The sequence below is a fragment of the Perognathus longimembris genome, chromosome 4 (assembly GCF_023159225.1).
Source record: "Perognathus longimembris pacificus isolate PPM17 chromosome 4, ASM2315922v1, whole genome shotgun sequence".
NCBI lineage: Eukaryota > Metazoa > Chordata > Mammalia > Rodentia > Heteromyidae > Perognathus > Perognathus longimembris.
The window spans coordinates 24637843-24665039 of NC_063164.1; the positions used below are offsets into that span (position 1 = coordinate 24637843).

At 38.9% G+C, this 27197-nt stretch overlaps 1 protein-coding gene across 3 annotated transcripts in view; it reads right to left on the minus strand.

Annotated features, from left to right (window-relative positions):
- Positions 1–2280: 2280 nt before the first annotated feature.
- Positions 2281–27197, minus strand: part of Adam23 (ADAM metallopeptidase domain 23) — a 173130-nt gene continuing 148213 nt past the window's right edge. Inside the window, exons 24-26 of one of the 3 annotated variants that reach the window (XM_048344882.1) lie at positions 25020–25131; positions 12277–12367; positions 2281–5871 (exon numbers count right to left, since the gene is read on the minus strand). In XM_048344882.1, the coding sequence (XP_048200839.1) occupies positions 5823–5871; positions 12277–12367; positions 25020–25131 (252 nt within the window). In that variant the 3' untranslated portion in view covers positions 2281–5822. Of the gene's footprint in view, positions 5872–12276; positions 12368–15626; positions 15833–25019; positions 25132–27197 lie in introns of those variants that run through there. The other 2 variants (XM_048344883.1, XM_048344885.1) reach the window with 2 other exon arrangements.

Sequence of the window (27197 nt, forward strand, 5' to 3'; positions counted from 1 at the left end):
ACAGTATCATACGTTGGGCATTGGATACATTTCTTGTACTGTTTGTTGCCTTGTCCCTCATGCCCCCCTCCTTCCCCCCCTTTCCCTCCCCCCCCCCCGTATTTTTACTTTTTATTCAAGGAAGGACCTACTAAGTGATGCTTCATAGTGTTTATGATTTTTACTTATCTGTCCCTTCTCTTCAGGCTGAGAGTAGCAAGGAATCATGATGTTAATAAAATGCCAGAGGCTTACAGGTCAGGTCAAGAAGTCCTCTTTGCCATTATGAATAACCCTAAAGCATTGGAGTCTGATTCATAATAAACATATTAGGGGGAAATATCTAAAAAATTGGGGTCTCTAACAGACGGTGACATTGACACAAGACAACCAGACATCTAAAGCAGATAATAAATCTGAATATTACATGTTTTTCTACTACTAAGGCATTTATGAATGGTCTTCCCCTACCCAAATGAGCAAGCCTTTGTTGAACATAACAAGAAGGGACCATAGCATTAGGTCCAGTGGCCCAGGTAGAGCCTGCTTACCAGCGCCCCCTCTTTGAAACCCTCCTGATCCCAAGATCAAGGGTAAAGCCTTCCTTCTCTCTTCTTCTAAAGCACTGCATACTTAGATCTACTAGGGGATGAATCTTGTCATGTTTAGATGATGCCTCCTGCTCACAAGCTTGAACACTCATCATTGTGTGCTTGAAGCCTGGATTAGCCCTGGTGTAGGATCCTTACAGCTCAATTGTATGTGAAGGGTAGGAAGGGAAGATGCAAGTAGGGAGAAAATGTGGAAGGAAACAAACAAGCCAAATGGATCAGACACTTAGGTCTACTTACCCCAGGACTCCTCCTGCTGGGTCTTTATACATGCAGCTCCTTGTGCCTTGGGTATCACTTTATTAGAGTGGTGAATTCTTTTCATCTTTCAAAGGTAAGTCTCAAGCTCACTTCTGTGAAGGAAGCCTTCCTCCATCCCTGCCTTACCTTTCCACCAATTCACTGCTAATTCTCAAATAACATTTACTTAAATTTGGGGGCTCCAAGATTTTAATTTTTGTATTTTCAAATGTGTCTCTTGTTGCTATAATGTGCACAACCTTCCATCAAGAATTTTCTTTTGATCCTTCAGTGTCCAAGAGTTCCTAGTATAGGGGCTTAATAAATATTTGTTGAATGAATAAATGAGAAGTCTGTAACCCTACTCCCCACCCCCTGACATTGAGTCAAAGGGAACCAACCTTAAAGTTTAACTTACTTAGGAATTCCATTTGGGGCATACAGATTATCTACTTAATTATTCATAACTTTTTTTTTTTAACTCTAGGGCAACTGTTGTAACAGCTAGGGAGTTTTTGGTTTCTGGAACGTTACCAGGGAGCATGGAGCAGAACTCATTTCAATGTCATTCTCCAAGAGGATGATTTACAGGACAGTGTATCCATAAATCAGATCATTTGCTTAAAGTCAATGATAAATGACACTGTAATACACTTGGCTTTCTTAAGTCTAATGTTTGTGCTATTTTTAAGTATTTCTGTATTTCCTTTATTACATGAAATGACATTGAAATGCATGAATTATGGACAATGGACATAAGGTTAAAAGAAGATTATTCAGATGTGGGTAGAACAGGCCCTTTGGGGGGAACTTTAAATAATATGACTAAGAGATGATGAGAGTCAGTGAGGCTAGAAAAATTATCAAGAGTGAGGTCACAAGAGGCATGCAGAAGTTTAAGTCGTATTATTACATTTGGAACATATGCTACAGGAAATGAAGAGCCCTGTTTGACTTTCATTAAAGGACTGTAGTCAGATCTCTGTGTGGGAGACCAGTATCTCACATACAAGAGCTAGATGGGCACTTGATGCCCAACCAAGGAATGGCACTAAGGACAGATGGGAGTCATACTGATATCACTCACAGGGAAGGAACACAACTTAGTGACAAATTTCACATGAGTTGTAAGGAACACCTTCTTTTGAATGTTTTTGATAAGGTAATGTGTATAACCAGATTTTCTTTGCTATTTTTATAGCTTGGCTATAAATTCTGTACCAAGTTGGAATGTGGATGTTGTTAATAGCCATCCATGTTAACTTAGAAGAAAGACCCTTAAAAAAAAGTGTAATGATACGATCCTGAGGCATTTTCTTTTCCCTTCTGACTTTTAAGAAGCAAATAACTTCCAGTGAATCCAATAAAACTGAGTCCTAATCAGGCATATACTTATTAATAATCAGAGATTTTATTTTGCTCCATTGACTGTTTAAATTTTCAGTGATCCTTTGACTGAAACTGATTTTAAAATTAATGATACCAGGCACATGGCCAGTTAATCAACAATGCAAGAGAACACAGAAAAAGGGTTTAAGAAATAAAATAATCAAACCATAAAGCTACAACATTCTACATAACAAAAAATTCAATATACATTTGACTAAAAGATGCATACAATGACTACTATATCTCCATTCATTGGCAGCCAACAAGATATGAGTGAATTTAATAACTCCAAACAAAGCTGCAGATTATGCACTTAAATAAAGTTACATACCATTTCAAAATGAAAATTAACAATGGAAGCAGCAATGATTATAAAACGGGATGGGATGACGAAAGAAATAATTCAAGTATTGTGTGTAAAGTTCTTCAGACATTAGTCTTTGAAAGTTTGTGCATTTCCCATCTTTGCATAGTGAAAAACAAAAACAAAACCACACACATCACTTGGCAAAACTCCACAGCTCTATGTGATTCATGTGGCGTAACATGCACCTATGGATTCTGCTCATTTATCTAGTGGGAGTAGCTCTAATCCACTGGGCTCATGCACTATCCTGGGTGAGCAATGAAGTTAGTGCACAACTCCTCATCCAGGTGTCATTCATTATCGCAGCAAAAGTATAGCAGGTGAAATGGGAACTTGGTCATCACTTAACACTCTTGTTGGGTAACACTAAACAGAGTGATATGCTTGTGCTTTGAGCTCAAGTTAGTAAGAAGGAGTATTTACACCACACCAAAAAAAAAATCAGCAAATACATGATATGTGCAAGAGTTTGAAACTACATAACCTAATGCCACCGAAAAGAATCATAACCCATTGTTTATGATGTGGTTACATTATCTTTCATATTCATACACACATAGCTTAAAGCTTGTGTAGTTTACATATACACAGATAATTTAACATTGGAGCATAGGTTTTGTTACCTATGAAATTACTAGTGTAACAAAAAGTTACACTTATATTTGCCATATGTACATAATATTTGGGGACCACTGTGGTCTGATTTAAAACATAACATCGCACGTTTACAATGTTGTTTGTGAAATGCTCAAAAGTTAACAATAGAGATTTTTTTTTGTAACCAGCCTTGTTTTGTGTCTATTAAGTCACCATGGTGCCTCTGGAAAACTAGTGAAATGTGTATGGTGCAGCTAGCAGCAGGTCAACTCTGAGTGAAGAGGACCCATGAAACGATAAAGCAACAGGAAAAGATACCAAGTCATCTGAGTTTCCTCCAACTTTCCTCCAAGCAAAAAGGGCCATGGCCATTAAATGAAGGGATACAACCCGTGTCTTGCATCTGGTGTTGCCCTATTACAATGGAAACATAGAGCAAGTTCTAGAGAGAAACTGCACACCTGTGTAGCACCTATTACTCAGAAAGCAAAACAGAAATGAGATGATAGATGATCAGTTTCTGGTTTATGGCAGCATACAGAAATGGTGATTTCTGCTCTGTGACTGTGAAACTTTCAATCTCAAAGAAACTCTGGGTAATGACATCATTTTACACAGGACCTTTTTAGATCATCCTTCCCAAGGTCAAAGAAAAAAAATGGCAAAACTGAAGTCATGAATCTTGCTGAAAAGGACCTTAGAGCTAAATCTAGCAACTGAATTCAGTACCAGAAAGAAGTGCATAGTGCAAGGGCATGTCTTGCTCCAAAAAAAAAAAAAAAAAAGGACAATGAGAAATAGGGGCTTTGGGAAGGCCTTTAGTAAAGTTTATCCCTAGATGGATGCTCACCCAAGTGACCATGTATAAGTTTGTGCATTCAAAACAAAGTTGGAACCAAATTCCTTTATCAACTTGCTAGCTTACACTTGAGCAGAAGCTATCTTGATCAAGAACCGAAGAAATGGGTGAACATAAAGGAAACTCAGAGGGACTTGGGAACTCCAAGATTTGGTCTGCAAATCTGTGGGAAGGGAAAAGTACAATGTGAATCTGTAGAGAACAGAATCCCACTGGAACCCAACACAGTAACTCATGGATCAGAAAAACACAGAGGCTAAGAAAGGTTTCCTGAAACCACCACACAGAATTAGAACCTGAAAGAACAGGGTCGACTGCCACTCTGTTCCCATAACACCTTCGCGATGAGGTTCTGTCATACAGATTCTGAGGCAGGAAGGTGAGACATGAATGAACAAGTGAACAGTGATGTGAATAAAATGGAAAGCTTAACTTTTCCCCAAGCTTTCAACATTTAAAGATTATTTTTTTTATTTAAGGCTTAAAGTTTATCCTCCTTTCACATTGAAGACAGGGAAAGAAAATTGTCAAAACAAAAAAACTGAAATCATGAGCTTGGCACTTTTGTGATTAATTTGAGAGGGTGTCTACTTTCTTACATTATATACATATGACGACATCAAAAAATTTTACACTTGTCGGTACATATATATTTTCATTTACATAGTTTTGTGGTTTTCATATGGGTTATTTTTTGTGTCCATCACACTCCCCTTTGTTTAGTTTTGGCTTCAAGCATACTAACTCTAAATCGCATCTGTTTTGTGCCCAAATTCCCCTGCATCTGTGGCTATGCCTATCTTTTTAAGCAAGCCCAGAAATCACTGGATATATTACAAGAACGAAGGGCAAAAGAAAGAATGAAACAAAAGAAACAACAACAAAAACAGATGGGGAGCAAGCAACAAACTCAACTTTACAGAGAACCTTTACAAGAAAAGGATTTCAATACAGACGAGTGAAAATGATCTGTCAAAATCTCTTATTTCCATATTTACATTTATAAAAGAATTATACAATAGCATCATTGTTCAAATTCCAGCTTCCATTTCCAAAGGATACTTAGTCCAAGGGGGTGAAAAATAATGAATTAACAAGAACACATTCCTGGCTAGTTCTGCCCTGGGCTGGTCTAGAAGGGGAGTGGGGCTCTTAGTAGGCAAAGGGGAGGGGAAACTTAGGGATTGGAGCATGGGGAGGTATTACCCAAGCCCAGGCAGCTTCTGTGCCCATCTGATGTCTTCCCCTTAGGAATTCCACTGCAGGTTTTGCTGAGGATTGGCTTGCTAGCTGTTGTTGTATATATGCCATGCAGGTTTTACCCTTTCGAAAATTAGATCTTCATGCCACTGGAGTTTGTCATTGGTAGTAAGAGAAAAAAAAAACAAAACATGCCAAATCATTTAGAAGATATTAAGTGCCAGCAGGCTTGGGGCAGGGGCAATCATTTGCTATTTTTAATGGATTTTTTATTGCACTTATTTGTTGCTGATGTTTCTCCTTTAGTTAGGGAAAACATAGAATTCCAAAGTTATTTGTAGAACAAGGTCTTTTACCCCTTCCTCACTTTTATTGAGTGGTGGTGGGGGGGGGGTCTTTGAAGTTATTTCCAAAGGGACAGTTTTCTTTTACTCCCATCCCCAACACCCCAACTGGAGCTCTGTTGTCATTACCAGCCAGTGGTTTTGTTTACAGATAGAAAAGTTCCGGCAATGTGGCCGTGAGTACTTCATACCCACAACCCCATAGCTCAAGGTGGTATTCATCCAGTGTGGTTGATTCAGATGGGGCCTTGCTGAGTAGGATCGAACCTCCTCTTCTTGACATTTCTTCCAGAGTGTGTCAAAAGAAGATGCAAACAGAGGAAACAAAAATCCACAATATTAATCAGATGATGGTGAGAGAAAAACCACCATGACAACAATGCTAGTTCCAGAGCAAAGTAATCAGCTCACACCAAGGCAGTTGCTGAGACAACTTGAGCACAGAAGAACTAATGCTTTAGAATGGCTTTACATCTTCCCATTACACTATGCCCTCTTGTGAAGATCAAAAGAAACTTCCAGTTGGTAACTTGCAACCATAGGCCAACTCTGGGGCCCAATTTGTCTCTTATTTTAGAAGCAAACAACACAACAAATTAGCTAGATTAAAAAAAAAATTCCACGGAGGCCTCTTCTATGTAGAGGCTCCTGGGAGAACAAAAACTTCTGAAGGCCTTGTAGCAGCTTCCCACCAAGCCTTCAGTGTTCTGTGTCCATGGGTGTGTCTTTTACCAAGAAAGCTATTGGGAAGAAGCCTTGCTCTATTCAGACATCTCTGACTTGGGTGTGTGAACTTTTACCACACTATGGAATAAGCATTTTTTTTAAATACCAGAAAGTTGAAAGACAGAGTGCACAGTTACACAGTACACTCAAAGGAGAATGGACACAGGCTCGGTTAGTTAAGCAAATGCAGCCATTTAGCTCAGTTGCAAATAAGCAAGTTAAAATACCTTGTTCAGTGTCCAGTCTCCTAACCAGTGATTCTTATGTTGAAAAAAGAAAGAAAGAAGGAAAGGAAGGAAGGAAGGAAGGAAGGGAGGGAGGGAAAGGAAAGGAAGGAAGGAATGGAGAAAGAACAAACGAACCAGCAAGACACTACAAGGCAACAACACAAGTTGGTTGCAACCTCCCCATGGTCTGGCTTCATGTGGGGCATCAAGCATGGACTCATGCATTTGTCTGCATACTGGCGGGTGCAATGCTGCTGCCACAGAGGCATCATGCAAACCTGCACACTGAGGAGCCCCTGGTTTCCCAGCCCCTCACTCAAGAAAGATTGATATCCTCACCAGTCCTAAGGAGCCCCAGATGACTTGATCCCCAACCCACACATTCAGGGCTGGTCCAGTACCCTTACAAGCCCTCTGTAGTCAAAACATTACAACAGGTTCCTCCTCCCCCATAAGTAATTCAAAATAAAATTACTACCCCAAACTCAAAATACATCCTGCACAGTTCTCTTTTCCCCTGTGAATGACCACGCTGACGTTTCTCTTCAGAAATACCAAACTTAAACAACCTTAAAGAAAAACTCTATTTGTTCTAAAAATTGTCCAGTAAGACATTTTCATGAATGGCGAAGCATGTGGTACACTGGCCCCTCAGGTAGTCTGTTGCAGCAAACACTATGTGTAAAAGAGCTACTTACTGTTCCTCACCATTGCCACCCAGCCCTCTTTTGAATCAGTGCTCGTGAAAGCAGGTAGTGCTATTGCTGCCTGGGGAACAGGAGTCCAATGGGGAAGCTTTCTACAATGCATCTTGCTGAATTCCTTTGCTGTGGAGCGCAGTACATAGGTATGCTACCCAGGCTATTTAAGGAGCCACTGTGAGTCCGAAATAGCAACTACTTAACCTTGAGGAATGACTGTGGAGGACCAACGAACATACTCCACCTAGTCAGCTACACATTGCTGAGTCGCCTGATTAATCTGAATGCAGAGGAAAGAGCAAGCCTAACTAGCACTGTGCACATACAGAAAGGCACTGCCCACATCTGAATTCCTTAATTCAAATAACAGAGAACATCAGCTACATTGTCATGCCAAAGGTCATCGTGACGGCAATGCTGTTCGTTTTTAAACAGAGATACGGGATTTTACCTCGGGGTCCAAATGTGCGCAATCCTTTTTAAATCCTTTTATGCAAAGATTGAACTTTTTATACAATGTTTTTTACAGGGTCACAGGACACCTTGTGGAGCCATCCATTTTCACTGGAAGGCACCAGTGAGGAGATGGAGGGCCCTTGGCCCCCAGACAAGCTACAAGGAGGGGGAGCCAGCAGTGGGGACACCGTGGGACACCCCTGAAGCAAGCTGGCTACCAAGCTTCCCCAGCCCAAATTAGAAAAGCACACAAGCCAATCTACTTTGAGAACTCTGTGTCCCAAATCTTCCGAAGGCAAAATTCTTGCTTGGTCAATGTTAATGTAAAAGTTACATTATGCTGTGTCCCCTGGATTTTTTGTTTTTGTTTTTGTTTTTCTGAATAGCCTCTCTCTGTGATTCTGAAGTCAACTACCTTTTTTCATCATAACCTGTCAGGTATTTTTGGATCCCTACAAGATGTTGGCAACTTCGGTAAACCTCACGGTGGCACAGTTTGCACCAATTTTTACTACTTTGGAAAAACCTAGACTTTTGGTCTATAATGCATATGTTATACATGCCTATTACAAAATTAAAACTCTCCAAGTAAGAGTAGCCATCTCAGAGCTGTAAGGCCTTCAGCTCTTCTTACATAGGCCTGTAGTTATGTACAGCAATAATTTTTTTGTATTTCTATGATGAGATATATAAGAAAGCCCTTCCTCAGCCACTGTAAGCTGAGTTCATGTCTTCCAGGCACTAAGTCAAGGAAACGCACGATCTTCCTGGTCAGCCTGTCATCACTACTGTCTCTCAAGTGTGATGAAGAAAGTACCTAACTCACGAGTTAAGCATTATGAAGTCCAGCTGCTTATTTTACACTGAGCCATGGCCTTGGATTTAGAAAGGCAGCAGTGCAGTTGTCTTTGTCATGGCGAAGCTAGTGAAAACTTATTCTACTTCCTAATTCTGTGAAAATCAAAATTCCTTCCTGCCTAAAAGACATTTTTTTTAAAAAAAGGAAGATTAAGTTACTATCCTAGATATAGGTCTACTCCTATATATAGACGTGATGTATAAGATCACTTCATAAGCATACATAATCTTTCCTTTAGAGTGTCAACAAAATGGAACACAGGCCAAAAAAGAATGTCTTAAGAGCCAAAGGAAACAGGCTCATTATGAACTTGTAAGCCAAGTAACTTCTGAGAGCAGAATCATAAATGATAAGTACAGACTTATCAGACCAACACCTTAGATTGTCAGGAGCTGCTCTAGAAAGCCGTCATGGAGAGTATTGGTGGCCGTGCAAACCCACTTTGCCACAAGACCCCATGCAGAGAGCTGGCAGCGAGGCAGGGGGACCTGTGGTGGGACTCCGCAGTCGAAGGCCTTGCAATATGGTAAACGATTCCAGTAGTCCTCCTGGAATCCATGTGATTTCAAGTGTCTACAAACTATGTCACTGTCTTTTCCTATCATGGCTGAGATCTCATTCCCCGGTGCTGTCAACCGTGAGATTGATTATGTACATGTAAATGACCACATTGCTCACCCAGAATTCAAGTATTCAAAGGGAATGTCAGATAAATAGCCTCCTGCAAGGTAAATGTAACACTTCTTTTCATTTTAAATGTATACATAAAATTCATGTTCATTTTTCCTGAGCTTTAGGGTAGATGCTACTAAAATGTTCTATCATATATTTCGTTTGTTCTGATTGTCCTGTAAAAACAACTGCTCCAATAGGCTAATAAAACAGCATTATGATTCAGCATTAAGTAGGTGTCAGGAGCTTTTGTGAGTCAAACAGGGCACAAGTCAGCAATCTTCTATACCACAGTCTATATGTTTATTCTATATGTAGGTGATAAAGAGTTGCCTCAGGGTGTAAGAAGGTAAACAAAAGGGTGTGGCACATGCCCATGCTCATTTTCCGTGGGAGGTCTCAGAATAAATCTTAAGACTCTAAACACCCAGGAACCTACCAATTAAATCATCCTTTAATATTCTCATAATTCTGGAGTAGGGAGTATAGGATTACTCAAAGTCAGTAACATATGCCCATCACATTATTTAGTATGTCAGAATATGTAAAATAACAATTATAACAACAATAATATTAATCAAGGAAAGTATTTTTTTCCTTGCAGGAATTCTGTGCCCTTGCTTTTAGAAGTCTTGTTTGCATTAGCCCATGTTTTCAGAGACTACTACTTGACCGAAAAGAGATAGTCTAAATTTAAATTCATTTTAGATCACAATCATTTCAATGAATCTTTATACATATAAAACCACATACACTCACATTCTCTCATAGGCATGCATTCAATCACTTATTTTAGCAGCTAGAAAGAGAGAGAAGAGAGAGACAGAGAGAGAGAGAAAGAGAGAGAGAGAGAGAGAGAGAGAGAGAGAGAGAGGCAATATCAAGGCTCAGAATATCCCTGACTTTCTCATTTGCACTTATATGCTTCATGGCTGACTTGACATTTTATAACTCTTTATGGCTTAATACAAACCACACAGATACCATTAAAATCTAAAGCAAATTGTGTAGCATCTAGAAGTTAGCATCAGGTCTCAACTGCTTCTACATATCAAAGTTACACATTTGAGAATTATTCCTAGTCCACATTTTTGTTTTGTTTTTGGCTCCAAAGTGTGAACATATTTTCTTCAGTCTACTGTGTACCTTTCTGCAAAGTTTTCCCTTAAAGTGAGTAGCAGGGTCCTGGGAAAGGCCTTTGATATGGCTCAGCCCACACTGGCCCATCCCACCATCTCCATTCTGCAGCCAAAGTTGAGGCTGGTTGGTTCTAGGCTGGCTGGTTCGGCCTTCTGCCTTTTTCCCCTGTCTCTCTGAAAATTACATATTTCTTACAGACAAAGGTCACCTGTACAGGGCCTAATTCACTTATATATACAGTGATAAAGGCTTTTCCCCTTCACCTCCCACCCAAACCCCCCCCAAAAAAACCCACATGCAATCAAGCTGTGAGCTAGGCCAGGCTGCTGTTTTGAGGTCCTGCTACAGAAGAGGTTATACTTATTATCTCCAAATGCTGAAATACTAAATTTTGGCATTGCACATGTTGCATGCACGATGGAGAGGGGACTCTTTCCCAGGCCTTTGGAACTCAGGTTTCTCGGTGCAACAAAAGACATCTGGGGATGCATATTATGAAAAGAAGAGCATCACCAACAGAGTAGGGCATGACTGTCATGTACAATGACTTCCTTACACTAAGTAGGAATGAGAGTAGCCCAATCAAAAACAGTTTCTTGAGATAATGCCTGAGTGACCCAAGTCTGGGCAAACCATGAAGAGATATCCAAATGTCAGATGACCATTCTGTTTATATGTCTCTATAAACATGCTGCTGCCACTAAACAAGTTCAATTCTGTCTCTAGTAAAAAACATATTAGGTGATAATATCTTTCCAAGTTGAAGCCAATCAAAAACTGCAGGCTTACTCATTAAATCTTAATGCAGCAAAACCAATTAGCAGAAGACGTTGAACTTACTTAAATGTTGTTGTTTTTTACATTTTCATCATTAATTCTAATAAGAACATTTTAGCTACTTTAAATGTATTGAATTCAAGAGTTGAAATATAAAGTAAAGTTCATAATTGAGGCAATCATTCTTTTAGTTCAGGGAATAGCTTGTGTGGATAGAGTCAAAGTGGGTTTTGAACTTGGCTGATGGCCTTACTTCCACGTAAACTTCTTTCAGCAGATCTAAACTCAGTTTATCACGGGAATCTTTGGCTCAGGAGGGCTCACCTACAAATCATAATAATCAAGTCACCAGGTCATGAAAAGGTAATAAAAAGTGATTATCCAATAAATCTGAGGCATAGAAGCATACAAATTGGATAAGTCAGGTTTAAATTATTTAATCAGAATGGCTCTTTATTTGTGTTTATTCAATGTGGTGGAGTCAAACATCTTAGTTAAGTGTGTGTTTAAATAATCTTAGTTGAGTGATCAAAATCATCCCAAACTAAAAGATCACTATGAAACCATACTGGGCTTGTCATTGTCAAAATCAGCAGTTAATTAGAAAATATTAAGTGTCCCAAAGCTAGTTCAAATTACAATTTAAGATCAGTTCAGTTGGTTAGTAGATTAAACTATTTTCAGATTTTTATTTGATGAGGAATGAAGCTTTTCAAATCACAAAGTTATATTTGGTATGTGAGAAAAATAATGACCACCAAGTGATTGAAACTGTGAAAATGTCAACAGAATATTAACCAATTGTGAACAATACAATCAGAAATTTCAATTTCCAATTTAATTCCTTGATAAATGAAGGTAACTGAGAAGGCTCATTGTTCATGTCTTTTACTGAAGAATACCTACTTTATTTTAAATAGGTGCTAGGAATCTCCTCTACTTTCATGCACTTTCTTGAAGATGACAGTTGAGGTTCGATACTTCTTCTTTTCTAAGTGGGAGTAAAAATATTTGTTCTGTGAAGTTACTACTAACACCTAAAATATTGTAGCAGGAACTCAAAACTTGGTTATGTAAGCAAAAGAGAGAAGTGCCAGAGCCACCGAGAAGAAGACATGCGGCGTGTGCTTACTTAAATCCCCAGCCTGTGCCCCCAAGGACAATAGCTGCTACCAGGATGGCACCAGCGATGGAGCCTATTATGAGATTGGTGGCACTAGGACCTGTGACAAAGGATCATGGGAAGAAAGTCATATGAGCCAACCACTTTTGTTATCACACGGGAAAGGCAATTAAGCAATTTCTGTAAGTAAACACTCTGCCGTACAAAGCACCTTTCCCTACTTAGCTTACTTGAAAGTTAGCTGCCATGGTTAATGACTGCTTGGATTTCTACGCCTTTAAATCTCAAGTTTCTGCCCCATTGGCAGTTACGTTCCATTAAATTCACCTTCCGCAGAGTGTGAAGCAAATAGGCTGCATTTGCTTCCATTGCACATCTTTTGTCTTTTTCCCCTTCCCCAACATCATAAACCAATCAAATGAAAATGCACATAAGAAACAGGATCACACTGAAATTAGCTCAAACTGACGACCAACTGATATCATGGAGAGACAGAAATTTATCTGCAAAAGTCAGAAGGTGGCGACCAGTAGAGATCTGACTTTGAAGGTTTGATCTTAAAGATATATTTCTTCTTGGTTCTTAAAGTGTTAAAACACCAGAATGGGGTTCCAAGACAAATTTGGGGGAAATGCAAGAAGGGTTCCTTGAATTTAAATAAGCATATCTCCCTTAAGTTCCTATTTATTACGGATAGAAACTTCAGGTTTGAAATGTTCAAAAAAGAAGTAGGAAGGTCAGTAAGGAAGAAAACACAACACAGAGTTTCTGTCAACTCTTGGGTAGAAGTTGACAACTTCTTAGTAATTCCTTTCCTCTCCTTTGCTCATGGTTCAAAAAGCTAAGCTGTTACATTTAGTTTAAATATGCAAACTAAGTATCCCTTTAAACATCACATTCCACATCAAGTTACTATGCAAGCACAGTTCCCCATACTAGCAAAATACTTTCAGTTCTCATCACATATCCCCGCCTTGAACTCACAAAGCCAATTTTGCTAGTTTTTTTTTTTTAAACGGGCATTCATTCTCTTTTAAACGGGCATTCATTCTCTTTTCTTCTCATACCAGTACCTTGACTGTGCATAGAGGGATTGGCCACTAAAATCACATGTTTGTCGTGTGTGTGTGTGTGTGTGTGTGTGTGTGTGTGTGTGTGACATTTTTACCCTAAGACCACCCAGCCCTGGGGTTGGGAGGGAGCAAGTAGAGGATATGTGCCAGGTGTGTGGGTCTCTTCAGGTTTCTGAGCCTTGACATAATCTAAAAGCACTCAGGGTTTCAGTGGCCCTTAGAGACACATTGACAATACTAACAATAACACTAACAGTGATAAAGCATTGTACTTTGAGTACCTTTCAATGTACCAGGGACAATTCTGAAGCACTTGACATATCATCTTATTTGATTCTCACTAAAGCCATATGAAGTAGGAGCTATGACCATCCAACTAAATAACGAAGGGAACAAAAACTTCTGAAAGTTAATAGGTGATAAAGTAAAATCTGCACATAGAACTATCTAGCTCTAAGAGTTGTTTTATAAATTACGGGTCAACAAACAACAGCCGAAACTGGCCTCAGTGACTATTTTTGCTAAGACATTATATTTGGGCACAGTCATGCTTACTTGCTCATAAACTGCTTATGGCTGCTATTTTTCTAGGATAACAATGCTGAGACATTGCAACCAATTGCCTTGCAGTCTTCAATCCAAAATTTTTTTGCTTCTTGATTCCTCAGAGAAAAGTTTTAGCTACCTACTGCTCACTCTGACTAACCTTGAATCCATTTACATATATTTCCTACCCACATCTCAATAGTGACTTATTTTGAAACAAATAATTTTTTAGCTCCAATTGCCATGTATGCCTCTATACCTCACAAAATTTGCTCTTCACTAGCTCAGAAAACAATGGTTAGAGATTCATCACAATACCTTATCCATGGGAACTGAGGAGTAAGAAATTTTTTTTAAAATGTACTCTGCCCACCGAGTCTTTAGTGACTGAATACATATTACTCTATCAGTTAAAGTAGGAAGTGTTATATTGTACTATATGAATTTTTCTTCTTTCAGTTCTTTTCCCCTAGTCCTGGGGCTTGACTCAGGGCCCAGGCACAGTCCCTTAGCTTCTTTTGCTCAAGGTTAGTGTTCTACGACTTAAGCAGCAGCACCACTTCTGGATATTCCTGAGTAGTTTACTGGAGATAAGAGTCTCACAGATGGATGTGGGATGACGTCTAACTGCAATCCTAAAATCTTATCTTCCTGGTAGCTAGGATTATAGGCATAAGCTCACTGTGCCCAGTTATGAACTTTTGTTTTTACAAATAAATACTGAGCGATTGTAGCAAAAATACAGAATTTGAAGGACAAATCAGTAGTCTACTGAGGAAAAACATGCCACAAAACAAGAAAAATAATAACAAACCTACTTTTAGAAACAATGTTCACACACTTACACAGACTTACCTGCCACAACCAGAGCTAGCAACAAATCAACAAGGATGAGTGGAAATGAACACTCGTAACAAGCACCATGCTTCACAACAAAGACCTTTTCAATTTTGCCCATCTCTGAGACCCAAAAGAAGGATTATTAAATTTATAGCCCCAAAATTACACTCAATAAATAATGTTTAAAAAACACATTTGGGATAGTTGCCATAAAACTGTTTTCCTCCTTAAAGGAATTTCATACACATGTTGGTATAGAATTTCCCCAGGCAAGGAAAATCAGTGCTATGTATAATTGAGTCAATAGACTCAAAGATAAAATTCAACAGAACAAAGTTCTTGTCTCTAGATAGTTCACCTCTGTTGTAGACTTCATTTTCTAAAAAGTAAGGAAAAATAAAATCTCTTGTCCAGTACTTTGCCTTCTCCTAGACTCAATAGCTCCACAGCTCATACTGATGGGATATGAGTTACAAGATCTAAGGCTGGACAGCCTTTCCCTCTAAAGAAAGCAGACGCACAAAGTGTGGCCCCTATAGGCCTCTCACGATGCTGTTTCAACACTGGGTCCCCCAGTGCTAGGATGTGAGAAAAATATACAATGTGCAGCAGCTAGTGAGTCTGAGAGCTGATTCAGATATTAACATGCCCACGATGTGCGCTGGTTAAAGGCTGTCTGGTGATTCCTTAAAGATTCTAATAAACCATTTCTGGGTTATAATGAAGTGTTAACTCCACCACCACCCCAGCAAATAGAGAAAGTAGAGTGTGACTAAAGGGCTGCCCTGCCATCTCTCTGCAATTAGAGAGGAATGCATCCTAATCATCGAGTCTTCATATTAGTGATATCTTGGAGCAGCACCCCATGGAGATCGGATGCTATTTGGAGGATGTGGATCAAGTGCAGGGCAACCTAAATACAGGCACTGGGACAGCTGGTTTCTGATTGAATTCAGGGGCAAGTGGCACACGAGGCATGTGTTTGCTCACTGGATGCTTTGAAGATAAACCACCAGAGGAAGATGTCTTCGTCGCAGGTTTGCATTTAATATCTTTTCACTCTTGAGGCTCCTTGCTTTTTATGCAAACCACACTCAATTATTAGCCTATTTTATTCAGGAAAATGAAAACAGTTTCCTATGTCATTCTAAATAAATGAAGAAAACTTTAAGTGGCTATCATTCTATCTTTAGAAAGTACAAATAACTTTTGGTAGTTCTTAATATACATATACTTATTTCACTGACGAACAAGTACATTCATTATGGCTATCTTAAGAAAACACTCACATAAAAGCATTTTTGTCAATAAATAGAGAAAATTGATTCTTTTAAGATTGTGTTTTGGTAAGTGGAGAAGCAATGGAAGTTTTGGACTATTGTCTACATAGTGAATCGACCCTAAGCACCCCCAAAAATGTTTTATGCCCCACATTGTCCAGACAGGAGAAGGTTCTATGTTGCACAAGAACAACCACAAGACATGAACACATTCAAAACATAACACAAGTTGACCTTCACAGGAAACAGTCAACGAGATGAAACACAGAAGACTCAGGTTCCAGACATCACTGCCCACACTAGGCACCAGACAGACAGACGCACCAGGAAAAGTGGAAGGATGCTTACTCTATTCCCCACCCTGTGCCTCCAAAAATCACCCCCAGGGCCAGAATGGTGCCAGCCACGGCCCCTATGAGCCTGCTTGTGGCCAAGTTCACTGTGTGGAGGAAAATGAAGATTTTTTTAAACAGAAGAAACGACACAATGATTTCACTAACATACAAAATTACCTGTCCAGGAAATGCTTTGAAAGTTAAGTTCAAGATGGGGAAATCTTTGCTTGAAATTTTGAAATTAAGATCATCAGACACTTTAAAGATCTTTGAGGATAATTTTGAATTTGTCTCCAAAGGCCACATGCCATGCTGTACAAACATAATCTCTTTTAAATACTTTCAAACACATAAGTAATTCACTCAGAGTTATAGCTCTGGCCATCTATGATGTAAAATTTAAATGTAATACAAAGTGCATGCCTGAGAATTTGTTTTAGTTACAAAATCAATTGTCATTATATATTCCATAAGGCTCCCAAACTGTAAAATACATGTGACATCTTTCCAAATTTCGAAATGCTGCCTTCAAGTTTGTGAAAATCCTTAAGAATTTAAAACAGAATAGCTTTATAATGAAGTGCCTTTCACTGGAGAAGTTTCTGAATGGGTGTTTTAAATTATCTTATCTTTGTAAAGTTTGGATCTCTGTCATGGGAAATAGGACACTGCCTTTTTGTGGTTGTTATAGAACAGTGCACAGTGAGGATATATGGCACAGCTTGCTTTGGAACACCAATGGGTAGATGGCTACAGTCACATTGAATGTGGTTTGCTCTTTGCTTCTGTGCATAGCATTCCCCAATTGCAAAGTAAACCTGGAATGGGTGGAGGGCCCCAACGATTTCTCCACATAGGTTAAATGAAGTCTGGTATTGAAGTAGGAAGGTGAATTATACAGGAGGAGGGTGTCTATGTGAGCTCAATGATGTGGATACATGCACACGCATGACCTCATGTTTTATGCACATCAAAAGTACCAGATTCAGATGGCCTTACCCTTGCACAGTGATTAGCTTCAGGAGGTAGCACGTCTCACAGATGTGCGCTATGAGACACGGTAGGACAAAACAAAGAACCAAGACTCACAGTTCATTTTGTAAGACTTTATATTGGGACAACTGACCTTCTCAACAAAATGCTCTATTAGTAAAGGCAGAGAGAGAACCCTTGGATCTCTAACCCTGTTGAGTAACTACATCATTACTTCATTTTATCATGGGATAAATAATATCACTGACAGAGAGCATATGGTTAGTAAGAATCACAACTTGAACTGTCCTTAAAAAAAAAAGATGAAGACAGAACACAAAACAGAGAAAGTCTGAGAGACCTGAGGGGGAAGGGAAGACCCAACATATAAACAAGTGAGAATGTTTCCCAATGGGGGCATTATAACTCCGACTCACAGCTTCAAATTACAGAGTTAGCTATGGGGATGAAAAGGCGATCTCAAATATAAAACTCAATTTTTTAAACCCTTAAAAAACTGTTGCCTTCAGAATACTGAATTCTTGTTTTATAACTTTTTTTAGCTTAAGATTTCATCATTGGCTCTTGGAGCTCACATACATACATAAAACAGCCCTATTACCTCTTAACTTCTTACATAAGCAATATATGATATATCATGGGAAAAATGTCCTGCTCTCCCATAAAAGGTGACATTAAATCAACATGTGCTAATTATTTTCAAATAAAATAACATAGACAAGATGAATAAAAAAGGCTTTTTGGATTGGCTGGGGCATAAATTCTCAGTATAGAGACAACCTGTTGTGCAGGTACTAAAAATCCAATCAGAGAAACAGGAAATGTCTCCACAAACCAAGCATATATTGCAGATAGACAGACACAGCCCATAATCTGCACAGGGAATAATGGCTACTACATCTAGCTCCTTGCAATTCTTAGCTGATAAGCATTCAACATAAAGCAGGATAAAAGAAAATGGCTATTTTTCAGAAATATCTTCTCCTTCCCTTGTTCTCCCTTCCTGAGATACTTTTAGTGCTGGTGTCCTGAAAACACAGATCCCTGAGACTCTGTTCTAATGTGGAACAGGGCTGTCTCTTTAAGGACATAGAGGCTATCTCTTTAAGGACTGCCTCAATCAACTTCTAACTTGGCATGGATTTAATTAAGTAGGTGGCCCTCAAGCAGGTGAAGTTTTGCAGGGGAGAACTCAAGTTGTAGTTGTTGTTTTTTTCAGTTATAATTGATCATGTCATTGAAAAAGGTTTTCTTGTGTCTTTGGGGGACATCTTTATTGTCTGGTAATTAATTATGTAACAATATTCTCTTACTCGTTCCTTTATTTGTCCACTACTACTAACTGTTTTTCCTCCTTCTACATATTACACTAGACATAGGATGATATACATAATTTTTCTTCTCTGTTCCTGAACATCTAGATCTTCAAGCTTGCAGGGGAAAACAGAGCCCAGCCTTAGGATCTTTTTTAACTTTGCTTAACTGACATATTTACCTTTCATTACATTATACTGCAGGTCCTAGGTATTACCTAGTCAAATGCTTTCAGGTTTATATCTGCTGTTGATGGATTATTTCATTTTAGTTTTGCTCCTTGCTCTCAAAGTTCACTTGTACAAAAAGGCCAAATTTTTGGTAAGTATATAATACTAAAATAAAACTATAATTTCTCCTTTTTAAGACTATATTTTATATGTAGAATTGCTCCAGAGACAAGGCATGCTTTAGACACTTGGAAATTGTTCTCTTTTGAAATGGAGTGGGGCTTTTGTTTTGTTGTGGTTTTCTTTTCTTTTCTTTTCTTTTGGCAGTTTATAAGCTGTGACTCCCAAGAAGCTGGATCTCTATATCCTTTAAAAAAGGAGGCAAAAAAGTTGCCACTGGTACCCTATGAAGCAAAGTTGTTCCTCAAGAGAGTTATTTCATTAACTTTTAGGATTAGAAACAAAAACTAAATCAACCTTTGTATTTTATGATCTAATGTTGGTGTCATAACCATTTTATCTTGCTCCAAATTTCTATGTGCTAGATCATCATACTCTTTTTCATGAAATAAAAAATTAATATTCAATTTGGATATATGGAGACAAATATCTGAAAGAATGAAAAGTTATTTCCTCATTAAGACATTATTTCAATCTGTGCTGCTAAGGAAAATAAGGAGTTTTTCTGAACTAAAACAAATTAGTAAAATATTTTAAAACTTGGCAACTCCTTAAATTTTAATGAGGTCATACCTAATGAGAAAAACACGTAGAGGACACATAATTACACACGAGCATAGATATATACAATAATCATGTCATTGCTAATGATATGAATGATAAATCCAAAGATCTGAACACTGCCAAGCAATGTCACCAAAGGACATATGCACATGACAAACAGTATTCCTCATGCTAAAATTTGTTGGTTTTGTTTTGTGTTGTTTTTGTCAGTCCTAGGGCTTGGGACTCAGGGCCTGAGCACTGTCCCTGGCTTCTTTTTGCTCAAGGCTAGCTAGCACTCTATCACTTGAGCCACAGTGCCACTTCTGGCCATTTTCTATATATGTGGTGCTGGGGAATCAAACCCAGGGCTTCATGTATACGAGGCAAGCACTCTTGCCACTAGGCCATATTCCCAGCCCCTCATGCTAAAATTTGGAAATCACTGCTTTCGAAATACTAACTATATGATATTTCCTTTTCCTACAATTCCATGAGAAACACCACTGATAAGCAGTGTCATCATGATATGGTCATATTTCACCCTTTCTACTTGTTATTCTGCTCAAAGAACCCTCAGAATAACTGAATAGTCAACTTTAAATGAGGCAGTACAGTATAAAAGAAAAAGAAAAAAGTACTAGCCTAAATCTCAGGAGATTACATTTTATTTTCGGTCTGCCACTAATTAGCTGTTAAGCCTGATACTTAAATTAGTTTTCTCGTTTGTAAAGCATCTGCAAAGGGCTCCAAGGCCTTTTCTGAGGGTATGACCACAGTATTGATTAAAGGGTCTCTGCTGACATACCACTGAAAACATTTTATACGATTCAGTTTCTTCTGTTCTTTCTCATCATTTTTGATGTGGTGATATCACAATAGCAAAGATATCTACAAGCTGACAAAAGTTATAGATAATTGACATGGATCCTTTCAGCAGGTGGGGATTCTTTTAAACAGAATTGAAGTATTTTCTATGCTAGAACAAATGGAAATCATTTACAATGACTTCGGTTAAGAGAAGATGGATAAAAACTTTTCATATATGGAATAAATGACAATGTAGAAGAAATTAATGACATCTAATAAAAATGTTTCTGAAAGTCCTTATTCAGAAGGTTCATAGTGTAACTCAGTGGCAGAGCAACTGCCTAGCATATGTGAGGCCCTAGGTTCCATCCAAGCAAAAGGAAGGCGAGGGGGGGGCGGGGGGGAAGCACAAGAGAAAAAGGGGAGGGGGGAGGGCAAGGAAGAAAGGAAAGGAGAGAAGAAGAAGAATAGACAGGAGAAGGGAGCGAAGAGAGACAAAAAAGAAGAGGAAGGAAATGAGAGAGAGGAGAAAGAAAAAAGAAAGGAGGTTCCTATGGTTGTACCCCCCATCACTGTATCTCATCTGAGTACCCTCGATACTGTATATATGTGTATTAGAAGCAGGAAAGGGAGGGGCTGTGAATATAGCCTAGTGGCAAGAGTCCTTGCCTTGTATACCTGAAGCCCTAGGTTCAATTCCTCAGCACCACATATATAGAAAAGGCCAGAAGTGGCGCTGTGCATCAAATTGGCAGAGTGCTAGCCTTGAGCAAAAGGAAGCCAGGAACAGTGCTCAGGCCCTGAGTTCAAGCACCAGGACTGGCCACAAAAGGAAGGAAGGAAGGAAGGAAGGAAGGAAGGAAGGAAGGAAGGAAGGAAGGAAGGAAGGAAGGAAGGAAGGAAGGAAGGAAGGAAGGAAGGAAACTAGGGAAGGGAAAAGGGATATCAAAATCAGAGACAAAGGATAGAAAGACAAATGATTCCAAAAGCAATACTTACAAAAGCCTTTGGTGTAAACCAACTGTACAACTCATGGAGAGGAGAGGGAAAAAGGGAGGAGAGAGGAGGGAGGGGGAGGGGAAAGGCAGGGGAAAAATGAGGGAGCAGGTAACAAGTTGAACATGAAATGTACTCACTGCCTTACATATGAATCTGTAACCCCTCTGTACTTCACTTTGACAATAAAAAAAAAAAGAGGAAGGGGGCTGGGAATATGGCCTAGTGGCAAGAGTGTTTGCCTTGTATACGTGAAGCCCTGGGTTCGATTCCTCAGCACCACATCTATAGAAAATGGCCAGAAGTGGCGCTGTGGCTCAAGTGGCAGAGTGCTAGCCTTGAGCAAAAGGAAGCCAGGGACAGTGCTCAGGCCCTGAGTCCGAGCCCCAGGGCTGGCCAAAAAAAAAAGAGGAAGGAGGGAGAGAGGGAAGGAGGAAGGAAATAGGAGGAAGGAAACAAAGAAAACACATTTATATAGCTTGTGTGTTGACATCTTATTTCTTGTCTTTCAATAATTTTCATTTAGGAAGCTGGATGGAATAATGCTAGCATACTGTATTAACTGTGGGTCCGGCATGGACAACTTGAACAAGTGCAGTGACTATAATGGTCACATGCTCATGTGGTTTGAGTCTACCAAATGGAGAAAAGTAGAAATTCTTATTCTCCCAAGAACTTGTAATTAAAAAGAAAGAAATGCCAAAACACACCAGTTCATTTTGGACACTCTCAGATGGATGGAGACAGAGTCACAGATTTTGCCTTTATGTTTTTACTACTTTGGTCTTCGTCTAAAGGACTGACTGGAGTTGGGTATAATGTATCTTTTATGTCCAGATTCATGATTTTTTAAATGATATTTTCATTATAGCTCTTAACTTTTTCCCCATAAAATGGAACTGTGTTAAGATTAAATTAAATCAAGTACTTAAATACCTTATCACAGTGTCTATGCTGAAAACTTTTATGTCTGGTATGACTAGCCAGGTCATGCTCTTTATACACAGCAAATATATGGGGAAGATCCAAACACTGGGCTCAATAAAGTAAGTACCAACCAATCTAACTGGACCCTAAGAAGATACCGTGTAAAGTCAAGTCCTAGAGGAAAAGGTATCAACTTCACATAATGCAGAACCTACAGTCAAGAAAGTATTGATAGGGGCTGGGGATATGGCCTAGTGGCAAGAGAGCTTGCCTCGTATACATGAGGCCCTGGGTTCGATTCCCCAGCACCACATATACAGAAAACGGCCAGAAGTGGTGCTGTGGCTCAAGTGGCAGAGTGCTAGCCTTGAGCAAGAAGAAGCCAGGGACAGTGCTCAGGCCCTGAGTCCAAGGCCCAGGACTGGCCAAAAAAAAAAAAACAGAAAGTATTGATAGCACCAAGATCTTGAGTTCATTATCTGCTAACCTTCAAAAGCCAATAAAACAAATGGCTATGGGTCACCTGAAAATCAGCATGATCATGAGGCATTTCATTTTTCTCACACCTTCCCCAATTGGGGAATGGAACATTACATGTGTCACATTACCATGTGCCAAAAATATGCTTTCTTGGCAATAGTAGTCAACAAGTAGATAATAACTAAAAATGAAATATATAGTTTCTCTCTTCACATCTTTTTTTTTTTTTTTTTTTTTTTGCCAGTCCTAGGCCTTGAACTCAGGGCCTGAGCGCTGTCCTTGGCTTCTTTTTGCTCAAGGCTAGCACTCTGCCACTTGAGCCACAGCACCACTTCTGGCCGTTTTCTATATATATGGTGCTGGGGAATCGAACCCAGGGCTTCGTGTATATGAGGCCAGCGCTCTACCACTAGGCCATATTCCCAGCCCTCTTCACATCTTCTTTTATCCAAAATTATCAGAAAATAGTCATTGAGCCAGGCACTGATGACTTACATCTTTACTCCTAGCTATTTAGGAGGCTAAGATCTGATGACTGAGGTTTGAAGCCAGCCTGAAAAGAAGGGTCCATGAGAATCATAACCAACAAAAAGTCAAAAGTGGAGGTGTGGCTCAAGTGGTGGAATGTCAGCCATAAGTGGGGGGAAAAAAAGCTAAGGGCAACATCCAGGCACTGAGTTCAAGGCACAACACCAGAGTTTAAAAAAATGAAGTCATAAAATCTCCAACAAAGTTGGAGATAGAATGTGACTATTTTCCACTAGACAGAACTAGATAATAAATCCCAGCTCTACTTAGGTGAGAAGAGCAGTATCTAAGGAAGTTTAGTTTAGCTGATAGATGTCCAGGCATCTTTGCACATCACTTGAAGGACTAGTATCTAGGTACATTTTTTTAAATTACAGATATGCAATAGAGAGAAAATTTGGAGAGAATAAACCCCTACTTCACTTACCAGAGCCAAACTAACTTCTGAAGGTGAAACCAAAAATGTTTTGTTCTAGTTTTAAAATAAGAAGAAACTGAGTGGAAAAGTAGAATGGGTTCACTTTTAGAAGCAGAAATAGATTTTGAGGGTGTGTTAGTTATTCTTATGGAATTTTAATATCATGGGGCATATTAAGCAAAGGTATGAAATGTGCCTTCACACAATTGCATGCACCCAAAGCAGCCTAAATCTATCCAGGAATTATGTACCAGAGAGTGTCACTGGCTTTGGAATCATATTTTCCCATACAGGCTATGCCAAGTTTATAAGATATATATGAACTTGCACCTACAATGAAGTTTATCAACAAGATAATATTAGTACTCGTATTTTTCTACTTACATGGAAAACAAAGACAGTCTTTTTAAAATACTGTTCACAATACCATGTGAAAAAAAAGCTGATATTCAGTGTCATCACTGTTTATCAGATCTGGCTCTGGTAGATGTTTGGTTTCTCAGGTACAGTGCTGCAGTGCATTGTATAAGTATACTGTGACAGGTGGCTTTTCTAGATCTTTGAGGATGGAACAAGAGAATAACTGGAAAATGATTACTTTACTCATGATGACTAAGACTACAGGATAAGATGGTATAGTGGAAGAGAGCATGAGTCTGAAATCAGGCCCCTTGGGTCCACCTGAGTCCCAGATATGGCCTCTGACCTCAGGGCCTGGTCATCCTCACTTAAAAAATGAGAGTGTTTGTGCGCATCCTCTTATACTCCTTCTAATTCTAAAATTCAAATCGCTCTGCATTCTTAATTACAGACTAGAACACATGTTAACACCTTCCACATACTTTAAAGAATTCAAGTTCTATGAGGAATTCCTTCCCAATAAAAGAATATTCAGAAAGTGTATAGAAGGCTATAGCTTCTCACCAGAGGGACTAAACACTGAGGAATGACATGAATCTCCAGTCAGCCCAAAAGACCTTTCTCTATTAGGAAACTGGTACCATTTAGACAAACTGTCAAATAATTAGCATTTGTGATGACAGAAAATGTGTAAGAGTTAAAGGAACAAAAGGAAAGTAGATGAAAGAAATTGATATATTCTAGGCTAAGAGGTAATTTAAATGCAGATTTAAATACATATATATATGCACACACATATATGCTATACATAGAATCCTTCTGCAATAAATGAATTATGCAAATTTTCCTGGCAAAAAGAGGTATTCTTATGAGTCTCTGCGAAACTATGAAAGTACTGTCCTGGTTCATTGGAAAAAATGTGAATGAATACAATGAATTGAAACTGAAATAACACAAACCCTTGGGGCCTTCATCCTTGGGGGGGTGAGGGTTCCTAACTGGATCCCGGATACTGCAATCTGTCCCTGCCCAGGTGAAATCACAGATGCAAGTGGCTTCATTACTACACACCTGTAAAAAGAAGAGAGGCCAGGGGTATTACCTGTTGTGATTTGTGGAATCATGTTAAAAAGCAGAACAGACATGGGGCAGAAAGGATGCTTTAGAAATCATTTGTATGTTTCCAAAAGTTTCTTACAGTTTGGGGGACTAGAAAAGGGGAAACAATGAATAGATGAAATTGTAATATATTTTCTGTTAATTATAGCAAAATAGTGATTAAGATAAAAAAAAGTTACATTTGTATTATTCATGATGATATTTAACCACACAAGTACCTAATAATTTCAGGGCAATCTTTATAAGCAGTTGAAGAATATATATGACTATAAGAAGAACAGTGATATGTTTAACTCAGTAAGTTAATAGATACTGGGCTGAAGATACTCACTGTGAAGAGACAGTGTCAGAGATAAAAGGCCAGGAGATCCAAATTACCATGGTCTCACCATGCCCAGCACCAAGCTTATTTTATATACTAACTCACCAAGTGAGCACCCCTCCCACCTTCTCTAACACATTATCACCCCTGCCCCAGTCAGTCGGGCTGAAGACCTCAGAGTCACTTTTCTCTCCTCTGTTTCTGAGGATCCAGCAGTAAACTGGGATAGACTTGAAATCTACATGAAATAACCATCTGCAAACTAGAGACAGAGGCAGTGAAACTTTTATCTCCTATGAAAAACTCCTAAGAATAGATGATAAGAAATGATAAGATCAAGCTTTGAATGTGACATGTGATAATACATAATTACTCTTCATAAAGTTGACCTTTTGCTAACAAAGTAAAAAAGACAGAAGGAAAGAAGCCTTTTTAATGTATTAAGTTTTATGACTTTAGAGCAATAACTAAACCATTTGAAGAGTCTCTCCAGTGGTTTTATTTTAGTGTAGCAGTTATTGAACATTTAGCATGTGCCAACTACTCATGCTCAGTCCTCTACACAAGCATCTTATTTAATGCTCACCCCAGCATCCTGATGACTAGGAGAGGGTAAGTGACGTAATCAAAGTCACAGGGATAATAACAAAAGGCAGAGCCAGGATTCAAACCTTACTGAGTCTGGTAATTCTTCCTAGTCCTAGTCCTAGTCCTTCCTAGTCCTCACTGTTACCAGGCTATCCTGAGCCTATGCTTCAACCAAACTCCAAACTCTGGGTCATCATAATACACAGCTTCTTGGGCCTTTCCATTTTGATCTACTCTGTATCACCCACTTGTCTATGTTGCATTACTTTTTAGCTTTCACTCTGATATCACTCATTTTTATTTGCTTATGGTTTCTTCCTGTCTCTTTCCCATTACTGAAGTCTGTACGAACTTTGAAATATCATCATTTTGATATTCCCAATTTAAAGAACTACTAAAATTTTATAATAAAATCAGGTGCCAATAAAAGCAACCTGCAGGTATGAATAAGAATACCATTTTTTCTCTTTGGCTGCCAATGGTCCATGCATAACTGTACTGTGCATATGTGAGAATCATCTGTGACCCAATCTCTAGTCTAATGTGATCTGGCACACATACATATGCTCATTGTGTGTAGGGAGTGGCTGAAAGGGAATTACTGAGAGGGCTTAAGTTGTTTGAACTTACAAAACAGTTACATGGAATCTACAGTTCCTTTAAAAACCGTATCAATTTTCTTCCAACCTTGAAGATGCTGGAGTGGTGAATTTATGAGCCAAGTTGACTAGATTGTATGGGATACCCAATTCAACATCCTTTCTGGATACCTGTGACAGTCTTTCCAGATGGCATTTCGATTGGTGAGCTTCATAGAGCAGTCTGTTCTCCCCAGTAGGGGCTTGAAAAGAGCAAAAAGGAGGAGGAAAGAATTCACTCCCTTCTTTGCTGCTTTAATGGTTGAACTGAGATATCAAAATTCATCTTCTCTAGCCCAAGAAATGGAATTTATAGCATTGGTTCTGCTGGCTCTTAGATCTTTGGATTTAGACTGAATTATTTTAGAGGCTTTCTTGGTTTTCTACATAAACAGTAAATTATAGGGCTTTTCAGTCTACATAATAAAGTGGGACAGCTGCTCACAATATATATCCTTAGATAGACAGAT